General features: G+C 32.2%; 2 protein-coding genes across 4 annotated transcripts; one reads left to right on the top strand and one right to left on the bottom strand.

The window, feature by feature from the left end:
• The first annotated feature begins 243 nt into the window (after positions 1-243).
• LOC143242394 (uncharacterized) lies at positions 244-14543 on the top strand. 2 transcript variants are annotated; one of them, XM_076485762.1, is made up of 4 exons: positions 244-1009; positions 4675-4743; positions 13345-13459; positions 14407-14543. In XM_076485762.1, exons 1-3 carry the CDS (start codon positions 259-261, stop codon positions 13455-13457), a joined length of 933 nt encoding a protein of 310 aa, XP_076341877.1. In that variant the 5' UTR covers positions 244-258; the 3' UTR covers positions 13458-13459; positions 14407-14543. The 2 variants fall into 2 exon arrangements, 1 of the variants encoding a protein (XP_076341877.1); XR_013022599.1 differs by lacking the exon at positions 14407-14543 and having other exon boundaries at positions 4675-5470; positions 13345-13473.
• Positions 14113-17945, bottom strand: LOC143242383 (lactosylceramide 4-alpha-galactosyltransferase-like). Of its 2 annotated transcripts, XM_076485742.1 has the most exons (3): positions 17810-17945; positions 17229-17397; positions 14113-15166 (listed from the first exon to the last, which is right to left on the bottom strand). In XM_076485742.1, exons 2-3 carry the CDS (start codon positions 17341-17343, stop codon positions 14283-14285), a joined length of 999 nt encoding a protein of 332 aa, XP_076341857.1. In that variant the 5' UTR covers positions 17344-17397; positions 17810-17945; the 3' UTR covers positions 14113-14282. The 2 variants fall into 2 exon arrangements, with proteins under 2 accessions (XP_076341857.1, XP_076341864.1); XM_076485749.1 differs by lacking the exon at positions 17810-17945 and having other exon boundaries at positions 17229-17449.
• Positions 17946-23836: the final 5891 nt, after the last annotated feature.

The following is a 23836-nucleotide window of genomic DNA, read 5'->3' as shown; positions in this document are numbered from 1 at the left end:
GTTATCATATTTTTTGCTTGAAATGTGTCGCTTTGTAATTAATAGCAAGATCAAAGGTTGGTAAAATAATACAGTTCTACAAGAAACCGGAAAATGAATAAATATTTGTATATTTTTGAGAAATTGTAATATACTCTCAAAATTAGTTGGCTTTTATGAAATGTTATTGTTTTTATATAGTAAAACGTACGCTTAACCTTTATATAAAAACAGTCATCTGTTATAAAAAACGAATAAAATAAGCAATGGCTGACTAGTATGCCACGTAGATTTTGTGCTCAATGTAAAGTTTATATTAAAGTTGGTGATAAAGCCCTTCATTGCTCTGGTGAGTGTCAAAAATGGTATCATTTAAGATGTAAGAACTTAACTGAACAGGATTTGGAATATTTAAATGAAATTGGGAAAAGTTATGAATGTGATTTTTGTATGAGAAAAAGAAAGTTAAGCCTAAATAGTGAAACTCCATTAAGAAGGACTGTGTCCATTTCGTTAGAGGGGGAGACAGTTAATCTTGTTGAGAATAGTGAGCTTGATTTAAATATGGGGGAGGCAGATATGAAGTGGCTTAAGACAAAAGTTACTGAAATTTTGTCAAGACTTGATGACTTTCACTTAATTAAAGTAAAGGTCGAAGAATTAGTGACTTCCTTTCAATATTATTCAGAGAAGGTAGAAACTATGAGTGAGGATATCACAACTTTGAAAGCTGAAGTTAAGGAGTGTAAACAGGAAAATAAAACATTAAAGCATGAAAATGAAGAATTGTGGAAGGAGATGGCAAGTTTTCGGAGGAAGATGTGTGAAGCGGAACAATATTCTTATAACTATAATGTTTTGATTGGAGGTATTCCAGAGAAGCCTAATGAGAATTTGCAAGAAGTTGTTGAGAAGATTACAACTACTTTTGGGGTTGACTGTGCTCCTACAGATATTGACACTGTTCATCGTATAGGAAAGAAAACAACTGAAAATAAGAGTCCGAGACAGATTGTTGTTAAGTTTTGTCGTAAGCAAATTAAATTTGATCTGCTTAAACTTAAGAAAACTAAATTTCGCTCTCTTAATACTAATGATATTAAGGTCTGTAATGAATCTTATCCAGTTTATGTTAACGAACATCTCTCCCCATATTATCGTGATATTTTCATGCAAGCAAAACGAAAACAGAAAGATCTTGGCTATAAATTTCTTTGGGTATCGAATGGTAATATTCTTATTAGGAAATCAGAAACTACTCAGCCCATTGTTTTACGCTGTTTGATTGATCTTAATAATTTATAAATACTGCAATGGCTGATGATTTTGATGATATTGTTGGTGTTACACCAACTTTGTCTTCTCTTTCTGATTTACCAAATGTTTTTCTGTTGGTCATTTAAATTTAATACATGTTAATATTCAAGTCTTACTCAAAATTTTGACCAATTTCTTGTTTTTTTACAATCAAGCGTTGTTAAATTTCATATAATAGCTTTTTCTGAAACTTGGTTTGTTGAGGATGGATTTGTTTCCTTTTCGATTCCAGGTTACTCCTTTTATTCTTCATCTTCTGGTCTAAATAAGGCTAGTGGAGTGGCAGTTTTTGTTAAATTTGAGATACTGACTATGATAAAAGAAGTGCAGTACATTAAGTCTGATGCTTTAATTTTATTTTGTATGATTCAAAATAAGAAATTTAATCTCTTTGTTGTTTATCGATCTCCTAGATTGCCTGTATTGAAATTTATTGATGAGCTTTCATTAGAATTGAATTTATACAAATATGATATTAATATACTTGTTGGTGATTTTAATATAGATGTTTTGACATTTGATGATGTGTGTTATAAAAATGCATATTTTAATTTTTTGTCTGAGAACAATCTTCGTATTATTATTTCTTCTCCTACACGGATAACCAATGTTACTAATTCTTGTATTGATCATTTTTAATTAGTGGAAATACTATTAAAAATTGTTATTCTTATATTGTTGAGAGTTTTTTGACCGATCATTTTCCAATTGTTTTATGTATAGACATTTTATCGGATCTAGAACATGTCTCAAATGTTCAAAAGATTAAGTTTAATGAATTGAGTTCTTGTTTGAATTTTTCAGATTGGTCCTGTGTTATGAATTGTTCTGATGTTAATGTTGCTTATGATAATTTTGCTGAAGTGTTAACTGATTGTATTCAAAGTTGTACTACTACTGTTTCTGTGTCACGAAAGTTTAGAAAAATTAAGCCATGGATTACCAGTGAATTGGTTTTGTTAATGATTAAAAGAGATAAGTTAAAAAAGAAAGTACATCAATTTCCTGATGATATTTATCTAAAGATTAGATTTAAGTGTTTAAGGAATTATGTTGTTAGCTTGACCCGTAAGACTAAATGGACTTATTATCATAACCTGTTTAAGAATGCTAAAACTATTAAACAGAATTGGAATATTGTTAACTCTATTATTGATGTTAAAAAAAAAATAAGAAATTTTGTAATTTTGGTACTACTGATTTATCTGATTTGAATTATTTTTTTGTTAATGTTGCTAAATCTACTTGCTCCAATCCTAAATTTTGTTCTCAGGGCATGCCTCCTGCTCCTTCTTCTTCTTGTTACCTATATCCTGTTACTGTATCTGAAACTATGAATAATATTTTCTCCTTATCAAATTCAGCTTCTAATGGTGTAGATGGTGTTTCGGTTAAGATTTTGAAAGCTAATGCTAATCTTTTGCACCAATTTTGACTTTTTTAATTAATTTATCTTTTACTCAAGGGAAGTTTCCTAATGCTTTAAAGTTATCATTGGTCATTCCTATTTATAAATCTGGTAATATTTTGATTTTACGAATTATAGACCTATTTCCTTATTAATACATTTCTCTAAACTATTTGAAAAATCTATGAAGATTAGAATTTTATCATTTCTTGATAGACATTCAGTTTTGTCTCCTTCTCAATTTGGCTTTCGCCTGGGCTTGGAACGGAGGTTGCTGTTGCTAAACTTGTGGGAAGTATTACAGAAGCTTTGGATTCTGATCTTCATCCAATTGCTGTTTTTCTTGACTTAGCCAAAGCTTTTGATTCTGTTAATCATAAAATATTGTTAAATAAATTATCTTATTATGGTTTTAGAGGCATTGTTTTTGATTGGTTTTTTCTTACTTTCACAATAGAAAGCAATCAGTTTGTATCCATAATAATTATAGTGATTGGCTTACAATTAATGTTGGAGTACCACAAGGTTCTGTTCTGGGCCCTTTATTATTTCTCATTTATATAAATGATATTCTTTACCAACAGTTTTTGGAGATATCCAAGCCTATGCCGATGATATTGCTGTTGTTTATAGTAAGCCAAATCTAATTAATGAAGCCATTATTTCTAGTGATCTTAATAAAATTAAAATTGGCTTTTCTGTAATGACTTATCCTTAAATATATCTAAATCTTTTCTTCTTCAGTTTAACCTTTATGGTGTCATTCCAGCTTTTCCTTCTATTTTTTATCATTCTAGTGATTGTTATACTTACCCTAATTGTAAGTGTCCCAAATTGACTCAAGTTTCCTCTGTTAAATATTTAGGAATTATTTTAGATCGAAAATTAAATTGGCAATTTCATATTAATTCTTTAGTTAATAAATTAAAATATAGTTCTATGCTAATTTTGAACTTAGTCATTGTGCTCCTTATCATATTTTGTTAAGTGTATATTATGCTCTCTTTCAATCTTTCTTACAATATTGTATTTCAATTTGGGGTGGTACATATAAGACTTTTTTAATTCCTATTCACAAGTTGCAAAAGTGTTTTCTCTTATTTTTACTCATAGGCTTGATACCGATTTCAGTAAATTTAACTCCCCTCTTTCATATGATAAACTTTATTTATATTTTTAGCTTTATCTACATTGCATGTTTCTTTTAATAGGCCTTTTAAAGTCACTTCATATTTTACACGACTTCAATCTTTTTTTCCAATTAATGTACCCACACCACGTAAAACAGTTACACTTCATCAATATCTTTATTTGGCACCTCGTATTCATAATTTTATTCCTTATAGTATAAGATCTTCTATTAATCGTGTTAATCAAAAGAAATACTTAAAACAATGGATCTTAAATACTGATGATAATATTCTGGGAACTTTACATTGATTTTGTAAGTTTTGATTTTACATTTTATGTGTTTAACCATCACAGGACGAGTTAACTCTTTGTTGATGGTTTTATAATGATATTTGATTTTTTGTGTCTAATTTATTGCTTAATAAATTTATTATTATTATTATTATATTATTTTATGAAATGTTATTGTTTTTATATAGTAAAACGTATGCTTAACCTTTATATAAAAACAGTCATCTGATGGGTCAGAGAATAATTCTCCGTCTTCACAACGTTAAATTCTGGACTTTAAATTTATATATTGAGAAAAATGATTTTAGTTGAAAGGTAATTTACTTGTCTAACCGAGATGATGTTCTACTGATCTGATTTTCGATTCACTTCAGTATCATATTTTTTTTATAGCAAGGCAAGTAAAGGATTGAACGACTTGAAAGTTTTATTTTAATAATATTTGAAAGTTTATTTCTTGTGTTTTGTTTCTGAATATTCAATAATGATCTGATGATAAATTGTATTCAACATAATAGAAAAAATTAGCAATTACATAACTGTTTCAGGTCAGAAGAGGTTCCTCAAAATGAAAACCGTGACAGAACCAGAAAACATGTTCTTTTATGAGACCTCTGGTAAATACAACCATACGAGTAGTGAATCTTTCTTTATTGAGTCTTCAACAAAATATTTTCCTACCAACAGAATCCAGTTCTTTTACCCTTGTAATAACTTGAGTGAATTATAGAAGGACGAAAACATTAACGATAAGCCGATTAACTGCGAGTTATTATTCTCCGAAACACAATTAACTACGTTGTATCAGAGTGAAATGTTTAACGTAGCAATTTACAAAACAGCTTTTTTATCAAATGGTTTAAAATATGCACTTCTCAAAAAGTATAGTGATGTAGCCATCGATTTTGAGTGTACAATAAGAAAACCACTTCCCAACTTGTCTCCTTACGCTAGTTTTTATTCGTTATTAACTTTGAACAATGCTATAATTAAAGAACAGAAAGGAAGTCCATTTTTCGTTGAATGCATGCAACAATTTATTACAGAATACATCCCAAACATCTGGGGATATATGGGCCTTGCTTTAGTGACCAGCGTTTTTTGAGAAGCATGTAAAAGAGAAACCAAATAATTTGCTCCAGGATTCAAGTGTTATAGAATTCATCTCTTCCAGGTTCCAGTTTTTTACCCTGTTCATTTTCTCAGCGTTAATTGTTTTTTATCCCAATGTTTCCGAATCCTTAAAAGAAATCTGGAACGATAGTTGTATGGTTCATACCTGTAACAGTCAAGTTCGAAGAAAACAGTTTAAACCTGGAGACAAGAGCCCAATGGATCATTTGGGTAAGAAGAATTGTCCAATAAATTATTCCTTCATTTTGAGGCAAGGTGTAGGAGAAAGAATCTCAAATTACTTGAGAAATACAATATGGGTTTAAAGTCCAATTTTCATGTGGTGTTTGATCGATTGTATTCCATGTTACTATTTAAAAGAGCTTATTAAGATTTGATATAAAACAATAACTCAGTTAATAAGCTCAGAGAATTTTAAAGTGTAGCTAATATTTTTTATTGGTTTTCATTTAGGAAATTAAATAAAATAACACTTATATTATCGTTTTTTTTACAAGATGTTTGGTATATTTTATACCACTAATTTTTCTTTTGGTTCCAACCACCCCGACATGGCCAGGTTCGGATAAGGCGTGCGGGTCTGAGGGTCGCGGGTGCGCATTCCTGTCGCTCCAGAGATTCTCGCACTTTTAGCGTTGGTGCGTTATAATATAGGGTCTGGCATGGGTTAGCGCGTTAAGGCGTGCGCTTCGTAATCTGAGGGTCGCGGGTTCGCGCCCGAGTCGTGCCAAACCTGATCGCCCTCCCAGCCGAGAGGACGTTATAATGTTACGGTCAATCCCACTATTCGTTGGTAAAAGAGTAGCCCAAGATTTGGCGGTGGGTGGTGATGACTAGCTGCCCTCCCTCTAGTCTTACACTACTAAATTAGGGACGGCTAGCACAGATAGCCCTCGAGTAGCTTTGTGCGAAATTCCAAAAACAACAACAACAACAGCGTTATAATATGACGTTAAATCGCACTTTTCGTTAGTAAAAGAGTAGCCCAAGAGTCTGCGGAGGGTGGTGATGACTAGCTGGCTTCCCTCTTGTCTTACACTGCTGAATTAGGGACATCTAGCGCAGACATCCCTGGGGTAGCTCTACGCGAAATAGAAAAAAATCGTTCATTCTCTTTTAATATTCCAGATATTTTAATAATTTTGTATGCGAAGTTTTAGTTTTACTCGTAACATGGTATTTATTTTGAGAAATCCAAAACACTGAAAATATTTTGTTAAAGAAATATTCCACCCACAAACTGGTCATTTAATTGAAGCCTTTATTATAAGAATGTTGAATTAAAACGTAATTGTTAAATCAAATAAAAAATGACTACAATATAATAACAGATTTTGTATTTTAGTTTTTAACATGAATTTATTTTATCAGATGTTTGTCCGATTTTACCAACAGAATCAGTCGTATACCTGAAAGTAAATAAAAGGCTTGTTTATAAATATACTATCAAGTTAATGAAACGGATTCAGTGTTTCACATCGTTTTCAGGCCCGGCATGGCCTAGCGCGTTAAGGCGTGCGCTTCGTAATCTAAGGGTCGCGGGTTCGTGTCCGAGTCCCACCAAACATGCTCGCACTCCCAGCTGTGGGGCGTTATAAACTGACGGTCAATCCCACTATTCGTTGGTAAAAGAGTAGCCCAAGGGTTCGCGGTGTGTGGTTATGACTAGCTGCCTTCCCTCTAGTCTTACACTGCTAAATTAGGGACGGCTAGCACAGATAGCCCTCGAGTAGCTTTGTGCGAAATTCCAAAACAAACACACAAAACACATCGTTTTTAAAATTTATAAAAATAATTACCAATTACGTAATCACATAATCTTGTAAATCGCTTGGAGCAAATTCAAATTCAACGAAGTTCAGAATTTTCATTTGTTGTTATTGTTTTTTTTTAATTTATAAAAAAGATACGGTAATAGAACCTAATAGGTTAGAAAACGTGAAAACTTGTTTTTTGATGTTCAGACTGGGTCACAATTTTTGTGAATATTTTTAACTATCAGAGCAGAAAGTGCGAATTTCTTGCTCTACTTTCTACTTCTTTTTAATTGGTTTATAACTAAAAAACAAAAACAACAGAGTTCGTTAATTTCTCTAACATAACATAGTTTTAAAGGAAGTATGCACTTTATAAGATGAATTATTTGACGGAATACTAAATTTCTAATGGAGCTAGGTTCAAGGGGAAGTATATCATATTTTACACAAACATTATGATTCTTTTAAACTGATACTACATAATAGACAACCAATATATATCACAATTGGAACATCATGTGTATCTATTGAAACACTGCGTTTTAATAAACAAGAAAATCTTTTCAAAACAGGACATAAACTTATGGTTTGGTAATATCAATTTTTCATAAAGAATGGAAAGAACGCAGTCGGGATGCAATTTACATCATATCTTTGGTTTGTTACGTAATTCTGTTCGAGTAAAACGTAATGTAACTTGTTTAAGTACGGTACTAGGCTTTTGCAATATTGTTCACGTCATCATTAAATTGTTAAATGTTAAATTGTGGAAAAGAGAGGGTTAAATATATCTAGATTTTTCTGTTTCACATTATAGATACGGAGAGCTATGTTTGTGTTAGTGAAGTTATTATTAGATTTTCCTCAGTTTAGCCAACAATGTGTCAATAGCGGTGACCATTTAATGTGTAATAATCACAGATTGTATTGTAATGGCATAGCAGAGAAGAATAATTATTCTTGTCATTTAGGTTTTAAAGTAACTAAACTAGCCTGTGTGAATTTTTTAGAAATTAAAGGAAATAACTTAGAATTTTACATTTAACTATAATAACCAGACATTTATTCCATATTTCTCCGTTAACATTCCACGACACTGTGTATCTAATAACCAGACATTTATTCTATATTTGTCCGTTAACATTCTACTACACTGTGTATCTAATAACCAGACATTTATTCTATATTTGTCCGTTAACATTCTACTACACTGTGTATCTATGCTATTATGAAGGGATGATACAAATATCATACCTACTTTATTTTCTTGTTTTCATTGTTCTTGATAAAATTAGATTAGCCATTCTTGGATTTACTTCCTTTCTAGAAAAATGTTTGTCTTTACTTGAAAAAAAATATTCTCGTACAATTTGTGTACGTGAGACAACCAGCTCTATGACAATGCACAAACATTATTGTACATTGTTAATATCAAGTCAGGACATCAACCACCTGTCACTAGCTCTGGATTTGCTTTAGTGGAGACAAAAAAAATTAAATTTATATCTCTCTGTAAGTTCTACGTCAGAAAATTTATTGTGAAGCCAATCAAAGTAAACGTACAATGGAAAAGTACTGAAAGGTTAATGTGAGAACAGTAATTTATTTATTACGTGTTGCTGAGGAGTGTTAAAAAGAAAACTGTTAACTCTGTTTATATCGAATGAAGATAGTAATATGAAGTTTATTCGTAATTTCCATTCACGTAAGGCACACATAATATATTAGTACTTTTTCCTTGACCAAACGGCCAGATCTTTATTGTAAGAGACTATGAAACAACAAAATTCAAGTCACTTTTCATGAAAGTTTTATTAATCATGCAAGAAATGTTATAGATTTATTTTAATATCGGAATCTTTTATTGTTTAGTGGAGACATTTTCGGCTCCCCCGCGAGTACAGCGGTAAGTCTACGGACTTACAAGGCTATAAAATCAGGGGTTCGATTCCCCTCGGTGGGCTCAGCAGAAAGTCCAATGTGGCTTTGCTATCAGAAAGCACACAGACATTTACGAGCTTACAACCCTAAAATCTGGAATTCTCCGTGGTATAAATAACAGACATTCCAAAGTGCCTTTAAATAAGCCACAATGAAAGTAACAGACTTTGTTAACATCATCATTTCATAAAGTGACCTGCCTACAACTTTACCCTTTGATCTTTACTGACCAGTGGATTTCACTGACGTAGCATCATTTGGATTGTTTATTTGTTTTTGAATATAACATAAAGCTTCACGAAGGCTACATGCGCTTCCCGTCCTTCATTTACAATATGATACTAGCAGGAAGGCAGCTGGTAATCACCATCCTTTGCCAACTCTTGGGTTACTCTTTTACCAACGAATAGTTGGAATAACCGTCATATTAAAACATCCACAGGTCTAAAATGTCAAGCACGTTTTGTGTGAAAAACCCGTATCTCCAATTTGCGAGTCGATCGCCATAAAAAGCTGAGAATGCCTTGCCCGCATATTTGGGACGCCTAGTGGGTGTTACAAATACTAGAAATTCCATTAGGTTTCTAATTTTGAGGTATGTACAATTCTTGTGGTATTTCTATTATTCGTTGCAAACACAAACAAAAATTTACAGCTCCTTACTAATTGGCTGATTAAATATTCATTTCAAAATATCATCTAGTCTCGTATTCTTATATCATTAAAATCTTTTTTTTATTATTTCAAGAAAATTATTATTGTCAAGCCACACTCTTATTGTCACACGTTGAAAGCTTCTTCTACCTGAAAACAATTCGTCTAAATTAAGTAACATACCCCAAAAAATAAGATCACTCATAATGTCTAGTTGTAGTCTTCAGTCTTTGTGCTTTTAAATAAAACTAGATGATTATGTTTTTGTATGAATGATTTGTTGATGAGCGCAATAATCATTGTAACAAATATTGATCCATCCACTGTTTTCAAAAGCTTGTTTTGGTATAGTTTATAACAGGTGCTATAGATACTCTTCACCCTTGTAGCAGTTATAATGTTATAGTCAATCCTACTTTATCTTTGTAATAAGTATCAAAGATTTGGTGGTGGGTGATAATTACTCGCCGGATAGATTATAAATAATTCCATCTAATTTTCATTAATATTTTTCTACATATAGTAATTTTTTGTGTGTGTTTTAATTTAGTTCTTGCCAACACAAGAAAATTATCAATGTCTTCAAGTAAAGTCTATCTTCAATATTTCCCTCTGAATAGTTATGAAACAGAAATTGTTGTGTTCATTGTTAATTTAATCTAGCTCTCAATATAAAAAAATCGTATAAGAAACAAATGGCACGTTAAACTTCAACTGTGCTTGTGTTTTAGGCTGAATGTAGGCACGAGGTTCCAGCCTGACTGGCTAATTTCCTATTTTAATCTAGTTAATTTGGTACTTCATCACTGATTATCTATCCAACAACTAACTAGCCTGGATAAACACCTGATGGTACATTATCTCAATAACTAACTTGGTTTAGCGCCTGCTGGTTAACTATCTTAACATTTAGTTAAATTAGTTTAGCATCTGATGGTTAACTATTTTACAAATTAACTAAATTGGTTGAGTGCCTATCCCACCAAATAATTAACTTGGTTAAGCGTCTGCGAGTTAACTATCTTAACAATTAAATAACTTGGTTGATACATCTTAGAGTACTAACAGTTTAGTCTGCTGCCTCCATCTGAGAGTTGATACATTCTAGAGTACTGACTGTTTTGTCTCCTACCTCCATCTGAGAGTTGATATATCCAAGAGTTCTGGCTGTTTATTCTGCTGCCTCCATTTTAGAGTTGATAACTGCTGGAGTACTGGCTCTTAAGTCTGCTACATCCATCTAAAAGTTTATACATTCTGGAGTACTGGCTCTTTAGTCTGTTACCTCCATGTATGGGTGATACATCCTGGAGTACTAACTATTTAGCCTCTTCTTCAATGAGGGAATTATATCATTTTGATATACACAAATACTCAAGGATGTTATATGATGAGTAATAAGACTTTTACCAATTTAAAGAAGAGAACAACGTTTCGACCTTCTATGGACATCTTCAGGTTTGCAAAGTGACAGTTTGCAAGCGATCATTAACGGGCACATGTCTCAGAGACGAGAGTATAAACGGATACGGAATTGTATGGGGCGTTTCAATTGGATGTTTGGTTTTAGTTTTTGTATAAGTAGGGCTTTTTGTTATCTTCCTGTTTTCTGTGGTACTGTTGGGTTTATTTGATTTCCAGTGTTCAAAAACGTGTGAGTGTTTCTTTGTGTTCTCCAAATTTATCTTCATTTTTGTACTTTTTTCTCGAATATAGAATTCGTTACAGTTGATGCATTTTATTTTATAAATAAGATAGGTGTTTATTTGTCAGAATAGTTTTTACATAGTATTAGCTTTAGTTTTGTACCGGGTTTTTGAATAAATTTGGTATTCAGTGGGATTTCTTTTTTTCAAATGCTTCTCAGTTTTTATCTGATGTGGGGAATATACGGTATGACGCAGATTGAATCACATGCGTTCTATGCAGCTTTACACCTACCACAATACTGGTACAGATGTATTGATGATACAATTGCCGGATTCACATCTACAGAATATATGCCTGATTTTTTTCAACCACGTTAACTCGATACACCCGAACATTAAGTTAACCTGTGAAGAGAAAGAAAGTAACCAAATAGCATTTCTTAACCTCAAGTGTACAAGAACCAATACACAATCCACAGAAAAATCACCCACACTAGGTTATACATTCACTGTGACTTATCACAAAAGCACAACATATTAAGAAACTAAATAAACACAGCCACAAAACTATGTTCACCTGATAAAATTAACGATCAAATCAATAAAATAAAAGATCACTTCATCAAATCAACATCAAAAACCATTGAAAAATTATACAAACTCACCTGGATCAACAATAATATACCTGAAGATACAACAAACTACAAAACCTGACACTACTTCATTCATGAAGATGAATCAAGAAGGCCGATACGTTTTCTCTGTTTTATTTTGGTAAAAGTGTTAATATCCATACCAGTCGTCCTAACATATATTTTTTCGTCAAGTGTGTTTCTTGTCATCACAAATCGTACAATTCTGTATATTTAGTTTGATGTCTCCATGGCGATTCACAACATATCAATAATTTATACTTAAATTAATTTAGACAATTATCATACTCAATTATTTTGATAAAAGTTTTCTCTACCAAAAATATCTTTTCTTGTTGACCTCAAACTTTGGTGATGACAATTTTTTACTATGGCTGTGACAACCCATCTCTAAATACGAATTTTAAAACTGCTCTTGGTACTGACAAAAGGTGGCAGTTAGATTCTTACTCGAAAGTATAGTACCAGTTAAACGTTGTTTTAAACTAAGTTGTTTTATAGCGAATTTTTTGTTCTTGTTTTTTATAAGCACAAGGTTTGGCAGTGGGTAGTGATGGTCAGCTGCATTATTTCTAGTATTATATTGCTTTCGTGTAGACCTTTGCATTAAATTCAAAACAAACTAAAAGATGCCACATCAGTGAAGGCCACAGGTAAGTTGTGTAAAGGTCAAAGGGTAAAGTTGTAGGCATGTCACTTTCTAGGACACTGTAAGAAATGATGATTTTATGAAAGACTGTTTCTTCTTTGTTGATTATTTAAAGTCACATTTGAATGTCTCTTATGTATATCATGGAGAACAGAATTCCAAATGTTGTAAGACCGTAAATGGTTCCACTGAAGGACTTGTAAAATTGTTATATAATTAAAGATTTTAAGATAAAAAAATCTATAAAATTACTTGTTATGATCGATAAAAGTTTCTTGAAAAGTGACTTGAATTTTATTGTTTCATTGTTTCTTACAACAAAGGTCTGTTTTGAAAAAGTTTTATTGTTTGTTCTTAATGCAGTGTTTCAATGGATACAGGAAAGTTGTATTCACAACCAACTTTTACACTCAATGATGTTCTAATTGTGATATATATTGGTGGTCTATTATGCAGTGTCAGTTTAAAAGAGTCATAATATTTGTGTGAAAGGTGTTATATTTACCCCTTGACCCGAGCTATATAAGAGAAATTTAGTGTTTTTTTTCAAATAATACATCTTATAAAGTGCATACTTCCTTTGCAACTGTGTTATGTTAGTGAAATTAACGAACTGTGTTGATTTTGTTTTATAGTTACAATGTAATAAAAATGAAGTAGAAAGTATAACAAGAAATTTGCACTTTTTGCTGTGATAGTTAAAGATATTCACAAAAATAGTGACCCAGTCTCAACATCAAAACACAAGTTTATTAAATGTTCATCTTTTCTAACATCTCAGGTTTCATTACCGTACAAAGTGCCCTGTACTTTTCAAACCATCACGTATTTTTCATGCCTTTCACACTCAGTGAAACAAAAAAAGACAGAAGAGGTGGTGGCGTTTACAATTAACTGTGAGTTTTCCTTTGAACTTATTATTTGATATTTATGTAAAAGAAAACGTTCGCGTATCTTTTCACGTAAATTCGAAACAAAAACACCACATAAAAATTTTGAACTTTGCTGTATTTTAATTATTATCAAGTGATTAACAAAAATATTTCAAACTTCTTAAATCATAATTGTTTTTTCTAAATCATAAAAAACGATGTAAAATACTGAATCCGTTTCATTAACGTAATAGCATATTTATAAACAAACCTTTTATTTACTTCAAAGTATAACTGATTCTGTTGGTAAAATCGAGAAAACATGTGATAAAATAAATTCATGTTAAAAACTAAAATACGAAATCTGTTATTGTAATGTAGTCATTATCTGTTTAAATTAATAATTCCGTTTTCATTCAACATTATTTTAATAAAGGCCTTCAATTAAATAACCTGTTTTTGGGTTGAATGTATCTCTAACATAATATTCTCAGTACATTTGGATTTCTGAAAATAAATACAATATTACGACTAAAACAAGAACTTCGCATACATGATTACTAAAGTATCTTGAATATTGAAAGTGAATAGCCGAAAGAAGAATTAGTGGTATGAAATATGTCAAAAAGACTTGTAAAAGAAAACATAATATAAGTATTATTTAATTTATTTTCCTAAATAAAAACCAATAAAAACATAAACTACAATTTAAAATTTATAAGTTATAGTTCTGTAGGTTTACTAACTGAGTTAGTTCTTTTAAATAGTAACAAGAAATAAAATCGAACAAACACCTCTTGAAAATTGGACTTTAAACCCATACTGTATTTCATAAGTAATTTTAGATTCATTCTCCTACACCTTGTTTCACAATATAAGAATAAGTTATTGGACAATTCTCCTTATACAAATGATCCATTGGACTCTCATCTCCAGGTTTAAACTGTTTTCTTCCAACTTCATTGTTCCAGATATGAACCATATAGCTATTGTTCCAGATTTCTTTTAAGGAGTCGGAAACATAGGGGTCAAAAAACAGTTGACGCTGAGAAAAATGAATAGGATAAAAGGCTGGAACTGGAAAGAGATGAACTCCATAACACCTGAATCCTGGAGCAAAGTATTTGGTTTCTCTTTTACATGCTTCTCGAAAAACCCTGGTCACTAAAGCAGGGCCCATATATCCCCAAATTTTTGGATTGTATTCTGTAATAAATCTTTGCATGCATTCAACGAGGAATGGACTTCCTTTCTCTGCTTTAATTATAGCATTGTTCACAGTTAATAAAGATTGAAAACCAGCGTATGCAGACAAGTTGGGAAGTGGTTTTCTTATTATACAGTCAGAGTCGATGGCTATACCACCATACTTTTTGAGCAGTGCATATTTTAAACCAGTTGATAGGAAATTTGTTTTGTAAATGGTTACGTTAAACAGTTCACTTTGATACCATGTAGCTAATGGTGTTTCGGAGAATAATAACTCGAAGTTCATCGGCTTAACTTTAACGTTTTCAATTTGTGATACAGTTTGGAAAAACTCGTCTTTCTGGATTTGACTCAAGTTATTACAAGCGTAAAATAACTGGATTCTGTTGTTAGGATGATATTTTGCTGAAGACTCAATAGAGCAAGATTCTCTACTCGTAAGGTAGCATTTACCAGAGGTCTCAAAAAAGAACATGTTTTCTGGTTCTGTCACGTTTTTCATTTTGAGGAACCTCTTCTGACCTGAGACAGTTATGTAATTGCTACTTTTTTCTATTATGTTAAATACAATTTATCATCAGATCATTATTGAATATTCAGAAACAAAACTCAAGAAATAAAACCTTCAAGTCGTACAATACTTTAGTCGCTTTGCAATAAAAGTAATATGATACTGAACTAAATCGAACATCAGATCAGTGGTGCATCATCTAGGTAAGACAAGTAAAATACCTTTCAACTAAAATCAATTTTTCGCAAAATATAAATTAAAAGTATCGTCTAATACAAAATAAAGTTTTTTTAAGAGAGGTTATTTTTTTTTTCTTTAGCGCAAACCTGTTTCATGAATCATGCGTTATTTTTACAAAAAAGTTAACATTTCATGAAAGCTTATTGATTTTGAATGTATGTTACAATTTCTCAAATATATACAAATATTTATTCATTTTTCGATTTCTTGTAGAACTTTATTATTTTAATAATCTTTGATCTTGCTATTGAACACAAAGAGAAACGTTTTAAACAAAAAATATGACAACAGAAGTTCGACTTCTATTATTTTCCTGGCTAAGAGAAAGTAGTGAATGCTAATGAAATCCGCTAAGATGAGGATATTCTTATACCTGCCATGTTTCGACAATAATTAAATCATCCATTTCTTGATCATACTATTGATTAATATTCAAGCCTATTTTCTGTATTAGATATAATATTACTTGATTAAGAAAGAGACAAATGTTGACTTTGTAAATGGGAAATAGTGAATGTTATGTTAGTGAGTTTTAACACACAATATTTCTAACGTTTATTTGTGTGCCTCTCTGAGGCGAGTGAGACCAATGTGAACTAACTATTATGGTAGTTAAAAGTACGAAATGTATGTGTATATTGGTTCATTTTTTTATATTTTAAGTAATTTAGAAGAAACGATTCTTATTTAAAGTTTTCGACACTTCATAATATTGGCCTCTTTATACTTAGAACTTATTTAACTCAGCTGTTCTGAATTAAGATGAGCAAATGGGTAATCTATTACATTAAGAATTATGTTTATCAGAATACGTGTTTCGCCTACACATAATGATGTTCTTATATTAAGGCCCAAAATACCAGGTAGTTAAGGCAATCGACTTGTACTACAAGGAATGCGGGTTCGAATCTCCGTAACACCAGACATGCTTGCTCTTTCAGTCGTGGGGGTGTTATAATGTGACAATCAATACCACTATTCTTTTGTGAAAGGGTAGCCCAACAGTTGGTTGTGAGTGGTGATGACTACCTGCCTTCCCTCTAGTCTTACACTGAAAATTGGAAACGGCTAGAACATATAGCTCTCTAGTAGCTTTGTGCGAAATTCAAAAAAAGAACAAACAAACAAACACTGTTAACTTTAATCGAACATTAATCTCAGTGTTTACCTGTAAATATGGTAACGGACTAGTGCTTAACATGGTAATGGTCTAGTACTTAACAAGAGAATGACCTGGTATTTAACATGGGAATGGCCTAAACTTAATTTGAGAAGGGCCTAGTACTTAACATGGGAATGCGAATATCCCACTGTTCTTAACCTAGTGTCGCTGAACATGGGTCCGTTATGACAGTGAGTGTCTTTTCTAACAATTTAATTACAGCAGCCAAAGATTAGGTGGTGGGTGATGCTAAGTAGCCCTTTCACTCTAGTTTACTGATAAAAAGTAAAGACTACATTGAAGAAATATCTCATGTATAGCTTTACAATAATTTTCAAAACAAACAAATCGAACAAACGCAACGTCTCTTAGATAATGCTCGAGAATTCTACGGATGTTTGTACTACTTGGTCTCGTTGAAAACGTAAAAAGAAATAACAATGACGGTAAATTTAAAACAATTAATAAAAAATCACAAAGCAGTTAAATAGGTCTATTCTACGTGACACTGTATCTTAATGGAACAGGGTTTTTTCTGAGATAAACAACAATCTGTTTTTCACCGGTAGTTAAATCTGCGTGTGTTAATTGCAACAATCTGAGATTTAATATAACTTCTAAACACTCATCGAGATACATTCATATATATTCAAAACATTCAGCTTACCTACCTGATAGCAACGCATTCCGAACCAATAGGAAAAGAACACCACCACTTGCAAATAAACTGAATATTATTGTTTTCAGCATCGGACCTCTTCGTTTATTGAAACAAACAAACGTCATGTTCAACAAGTGAAATAACTGCAGCTCTGATTCGAAGTATACCGTTCTTACCACCTATTTCAAAGTTTCGTTTTTAATAACGCTAGAAGATTTTTTGAGAAATATAGAACATATTTAAAAAAGAGTATAATATCATAGTTATATATAAACAATATCAGAACCACAAATTCTTCGGTTTGTTCGAATTTGCAGCCATAAAGGTTCACTCTATTTTTTAAAAATGTTATACCTCTCATAAAATAGATAGTAAAATATTAAAGTTTAATGATTGTTTTCTGTTAGAAAATAATTTAGCAATAAGGCAACTTGTAATCGTGTTTGACAAAAGAAAAACAGAAAATAGAGTACACACGAGGTTATTACATTTTTTTCCCTAAGCGTTTTTTTTACATTTAAATAACTTTTGATCAATACTATATGTTAGTTTAGAATATGTTTAACGAATGAAACCAAACATCATGCTTACAGATGAGCCGAAGTCAGTGATTTCTGACACGTTGTCTTCCGCACTATAAATATACTGTACAAATCGGATACATTTTATGAAATGTAACAGATGGTTAGCACAGTTCACGTCATACTTAGAAGTTCACACAGTTCACGTCATACTTATAAGTTCACACAGTTCTTCACTAACAGATGGCTTGACTTTAAGAAATAATGGTGGGTAAATATGGCTCACAGTAAAACATCTCCGATTAACGAAAACAACTAAAAGTTCCCAGGCCACTACAAAGTTTGTTTTATCCTAGTTGGACAAATGTTTGTTTGTTTGTTTGAATTTCACGTAAAGCTGCACGAGAGGTAAGTGCGCTTGTCGTACCTAATTTCTTTATTTGACTAATCTGTCGTTATATTTTGTTGATGGTCTATTCAAACAATACACAATTATATTCAGTTCGAAATACCATTGTCAAAGTACGCCTGTGTGGTCCATGAGTAAACATCCAATTATAAAGAAAGGGTTAAAATGACAGCAGGTTCTTTGCTACAACCTTTATTGTCCTTCTAGCGGGGTTTGCCATGTATATTTCTTCACATAAATTAACAACGTTTCCAAATTCTGGGACTATATCATTAAAAATTCTCCATCGATCCATCTGTGATTCTTGAAAATGAAAAATATTTATCTGTCAAAATTAGTCGACTTTTATATTTAATCATTTCTACATTATTAACCTGTTGTTTTAATACTTTTTTTTTAAATAAATATCATTATCCTCTTATTTATGTTTACATTTTCACGTTGATTCACTATATACGTGCCTGTGAACTACAATTGAAGTTTTTGCTTTTAAATTGGATAAATTAAATAGTTCGAGTTAACTTGTCAAGTTGTACTTCAAGTGCAACATTTATGAAATGCTTAAAAATAATATTTTAAGACGAAACTATTTTGTGTGTGCGTGTGAGGAAATGTATAGAATTTGGCCAACAATTGTTACTGGCTACGAATGTTATCTACGTTGGGCCCTTATTCACACAGCAAAGCATTTTTATTTCTTAGTTGTATGGAAATATAAAGCTAAAACATTTTCTTCTCTTTAACAAATATTCCGAACTTCTAACCTATATTCAAAGTCGGTGGCCACTTCTGTATACGCAGAATAGTTTTATTCTTTTACAGGTACAACACGACTTTTACCTGTTACGTGAAACTTCACTTTCCATGTCCAGGCGCCGATAAAGTTGCGATCGGGACTTTCAGAATATAAGAACAACAGTGTTTGATGTAGTCGTACTCATCAAAATATGTTGGATATAAAGGAAAGAAGCAATCACAATCGAGAGGGGATAGATGTGTGGGACTGGAACCTTGGTGGTTGAGTCTGCGTGTTTTTATTTCGGAGTGAGACTTAGTCTGACTTAAAATGGTGGTAAAATTTGTAGCGTCTGCTGAATGTAGCTGGTTTGATCACAGATAAAAGTGTTCTGCTAATTTGGATGAATTGGTCAATAGAGGGCGAAGTATAGCATGGTGACAGTTGGGATGGTGGCTTGCATATTTGCGATTGTTTGAGTAAGGACAAAGATGGAACAGCTCATATGCGATTTACACGGTAGGTCATTTCGGCTTTAAAATAAAAATTATGGTAAAATCAGCCTTGGTTAAAAATAAAGACTGTTGTCGATTTGGATTATATGGTAATTATCAACAATCGAATTGGCTTACCAGTTAATCAGGAGTGGATCAAGTACAAAGCACGCAGATCAGTTTGGATTGATGTTTTTAGGGGTGGGGGTTGTTGGGTTTCTCGAGGAATTATAGAAAGGTCAACGTTTTAGATGAACACTAAAAACAGGTGGTTTTCACTTTTAGGGGTAGTGCAGGTAACATAAGTGGAGAAATCCTCGGGTCTAAATGGATATAATTAGTCAGCGTTACTTGAGAACTAGAGACCTCCCTATGAAGTATTCTCGTCTCCGTGAAATCGGCTGTTATAATGGGCTTACATTAAATCGTTTCAATGTACAGTTTACAAATTTTAGTTTTCGTGACCTTCACAAACAAGACTGGATAACTTGTTATTGATATTTTCGTACTGTTTTGAGTCATCAGATGAGAATAACTCTTCAATAACAGGACAATGTTATTATAACATATTTCTTAAGAAAATATATATTTTTTAATTCTATACTTGCATCTTTATCACCCACTTCTTCCTGAAATGTTAGATCGAAACTTAAACCAATAATTAATTAATAAAAGTACGACAATTTAAATGCGACAATTTTATTCAGAATGACAACCCTCTTTACGCGATCCAACCCTGATAAAAACTGCAAGAAAAAATTGATATTGTTTTTTTCACATTCGGGTTTCGATGCTAGTTGTGGGCAGAGCACTGATAGCCCATTTTGTATCTTTTGCTTAATTTCAAACAAACAAAAGCTAAAACCCTTCACCTCATGAAGTGAAAACGTGTAATTGGACGTTGTACTTTGAGATTATAAAATTCAATTTCCCTGAATGACCATCATTTTAGAAAGAAAATCAGCATGTTATATTAATTGGTACAATGTACAAACGATCCATTTGACTCTCATCTCCAGGTTTAAACTGTTTTCTTGGAACTTGATTGTTCCAGATATGAACCATATAGCTATCGTTTCAGATTTGTTTAAAGGACTCATTAATATTTAAATTTATCAGATGTCATTGTTTTCTTTGTTGGTTTACATCACGTAAAGAAACGAAAATTGTTTTCTGTCCATCACCGAACACAGAAGGTGAAACCATATAATAGAAATAGACTTATTGAAAAAAAAAGAGAACAATTAACCAAAAAAACTTTAATGTTTATCTAATTACGAGAAACATATATTAAAACTGTCAATAATAGTCAACGATCAGTCGTAACCTGCCAATCACTTAACACAAACTTATATTAATCATCTTTATCTGAAACCTATCCCAATTTGAACGGCTTGGATAAGATATTCTAATTCAGTTCATCCAGATTATATTAAGCTGCGATAAAAATTATTATTATAATTTTCTTAATGGTTTTATATATCTATTAAAGCTTTTAGTAGGTCGTTTTATAACAGAGGAAAAGGGTTGATAAATTCTGAAACGTTTTAGTTACAAGGTTCGAACATGTCGTGATACACTTATGCCGTTATCAGAGATATGTTAAAATAGCGCAACAAAGATATTTTTTGCTTCTCAGAACGGCTTGTATGGGTATTAACAATTTTAATGATAAGCAGAGAATAACGTTTCGACCATCCTAAGTCATCTTCAGGTTGATAAAGTGAGTTTGCATCTGACGATTGCCGGACACATGTCTTAGGAACGAGAGTATAAACGGATAAGGGATTGCAGGGGTCGGTGCACTTTGACGTTCACTTATTAATTAATATTGGTATAAAGGTGTTCCTTTATATTGTTTTAATTTTTTGTTTTAGTTGATTTATAATTACAGCATCTTGAATTTTGTGTGTTTTTTAAAAATATTTTTAACTAGCTAATAACTATTTCACTTAATCATTTAGTACATTGTTAAACTGAAGGGAAAATAAGAAATACAAAGACAGATTATGAAGTATATTTCGATACACTTGAATTTTAATTGAATAAATTTGAGACAGTTTTCAGATCTAGAGAGGTTTATAAGGAGGGTTGCTGTTTTAGCTGTGAGTAAACATTCTTCAATGTAAAGTTCAATGTCTGAAAATCTTGTATTAATGATATGAGAAACGTTTGTGTATTTGTTTGTAGTTAAGAACAAACCTACACAAAACGCTCTCTGTATTTTGCTCACCACAGATATATAAGCCAGACTTCCACCATTGTAAGTCTGCAGAAATGTCGTTTTACCACTACCAGCAAAAAAATGGTTATATAAAATGTTGTGACTTGTGGTTTCATCATGTAACGAACTGATTAGTGGCTCGGTAAAAGTAAAGGGCGGCCGAATCTATTTGATACTCCTCAGTTTTCACAGTCTCTACTCTCGAAAACTTCTATCTTCAAATCCAACTCAAAAATAATCTCCGCATTATACACTTATTTCGATGTAATGACCAAATGCCTAAACTTTGAAGTTTATACACGAGAAGACTCGTGTATAAATATATATGTAAAGTTACATACGTTGGCAGAACATGATTGAATAAAAATAAAAAATGACAAAAATAATATTGGCTTTGGGGATGAAGTGACCTAGTACATTACCTAGTATTTAATACGGGAACGGCCTAGTGTTTAACATGTGAATGGCCTAGAACTTAACATGGAAATGAACTAGTGCTTAACATGGGATTAACCTTCTGCTTAAAATAGGAGTGGGCTAGTATTTAACATAAGAATGACCTAGTACTCATCATGGGAGCGGCCTAGTACTTTACATGAGAATGACCTACAAGTAAACATGAGAGTGGCCAGTACTTTACATGGGAATGGATAAGAAGTTAACATGGGAATGCGAATATCACTCTGTTCTTGACCCATTACCGTTATGAAAGTGAGTGTCTTTTCTTTTAATTACAGTAGCCCAAGATTAGGTGGTGGGTGATGTTAATTAGCCATTTAACTCTAGTATACTAATAAAAATGTAGGGACGACTGTGAAGATATAGACTTTGTATAGCATTACACCAATTTACAAAACAAACAAAGCGAACAAACGCAACGTCAACTATATGATGTTTTTGTGTTTTTTTATATGCAAAAACGGCTCGTTTGGGTTGAGAAAATATTTCACAAAGGTTTGTGAACCTGACGATGACCGAAGATGGTCGAAACGTTGTTCACTCATCTATGTAAAATATTTTCTCAACCCAAACGAGCCGTTTTTGCATATAAAATTCTCAACAAGTGGGTTTCTCGATATCACTGGTTTTTGTGTTTTGTTTGTTTTTTGAATTTTGGCTAAATGGGCGAGCATGTTTGGGGTGACTGTGATGCTCAACCGAGACCCTGAAATAACGATTCGCACGCCTCAATACGTTTGGTCATGCCGGGCCCTACGGATGTTTGTACTACTTGGTCTCGCTGAAAACTTAGAAAGAAATAACATTTACGGTATAATTTAAAATAGTTAATAAGAAATAACACAGCTGTTAAGTATGTCTATTCTACATGACACTGTGTATGTATATGGAACAGTATCTTTATTAGATAAACAGCAATGTGTTGTTCACTGTTACTTAAACCTTCGTGTGTTAATTGCAACAAAGGGAGGCCCGGCATGGCCAAGCGCGTTAAGGCGTGCGACTCGTAATCTGAGGGTCACGGGTTTGCAGCCGTGGGGGCGTTATAAGGTAACGGTCAATCCCAGAATTCGTTGGTAAATAAGTAGCCCAAGAGTCGGCGGTGGGTTTTGAAGACTAGCTGCCTTCCCTTTAGTCTTACACTGCTAAATTAGGAACGGTTAGCACAGATAGCCCTTCGATAGCTTTGTGCGAAATTCAAAACGAACAAACAAAAGCAACAAAGGGAGATTTAATATAAATCCCCACCGAGACACATTCATATATATATATAAACATCTAGGTTAATTATCTTATAGCAACACCTTCCAACCAAATAGATATATAACACAGCCACTTGTAACTAAACTGAATATTATTATTTTCAGCATCGTCTCTCTTCGTTTGTTGAAACAAACAAACACCATGTTCGACATATTGAATAATTCCAGCTATCATTCCAAATATACAGTTCTTACCATCTATTTCAAAGTTACGTTTACACCTTTCCTAAAGGTTATAGTAAAATATTAGAGTTTAATGATTGTTTTTTTGTTAGAAAATAATTGAGGAATTTATATTCTCGTTTAAGAAATTAAAACACAAACTGGAATACAAACGAAGTTATTACAATTTCTTTTTCTTATAAGCGTTTATTTACATTCATATAACTTATTATTCATACTATATGTTAGTTTAGAATATACTTAACGAAAAAAAATCAAATGTCATACTTTTAGAGGAAGGGAAAGTCAGTGGTTTCTGCCATGTAGAATTCCAATTTACAAATATATTGT

Source organism: Tachypleus tridentatus, chromosome 2 (genome assembly GCF_004210375.1).
Source record: "Tachypleus tridentatus isolate NWPU-2018 chromosome 2, ASM421037v1, whole genome shotgun sequence".
Lineage (NCBI taxonomy): Eukaryota > Metazoa > Arthropoda > Merostomata > Xiphosura > Limulidae > Tachypleus > Tachypleus tridentatus.
Note: the sequence above shows the minus strand (reverse complement) of the source record. Positions and strands in the feature narration are given on the sequence as shown.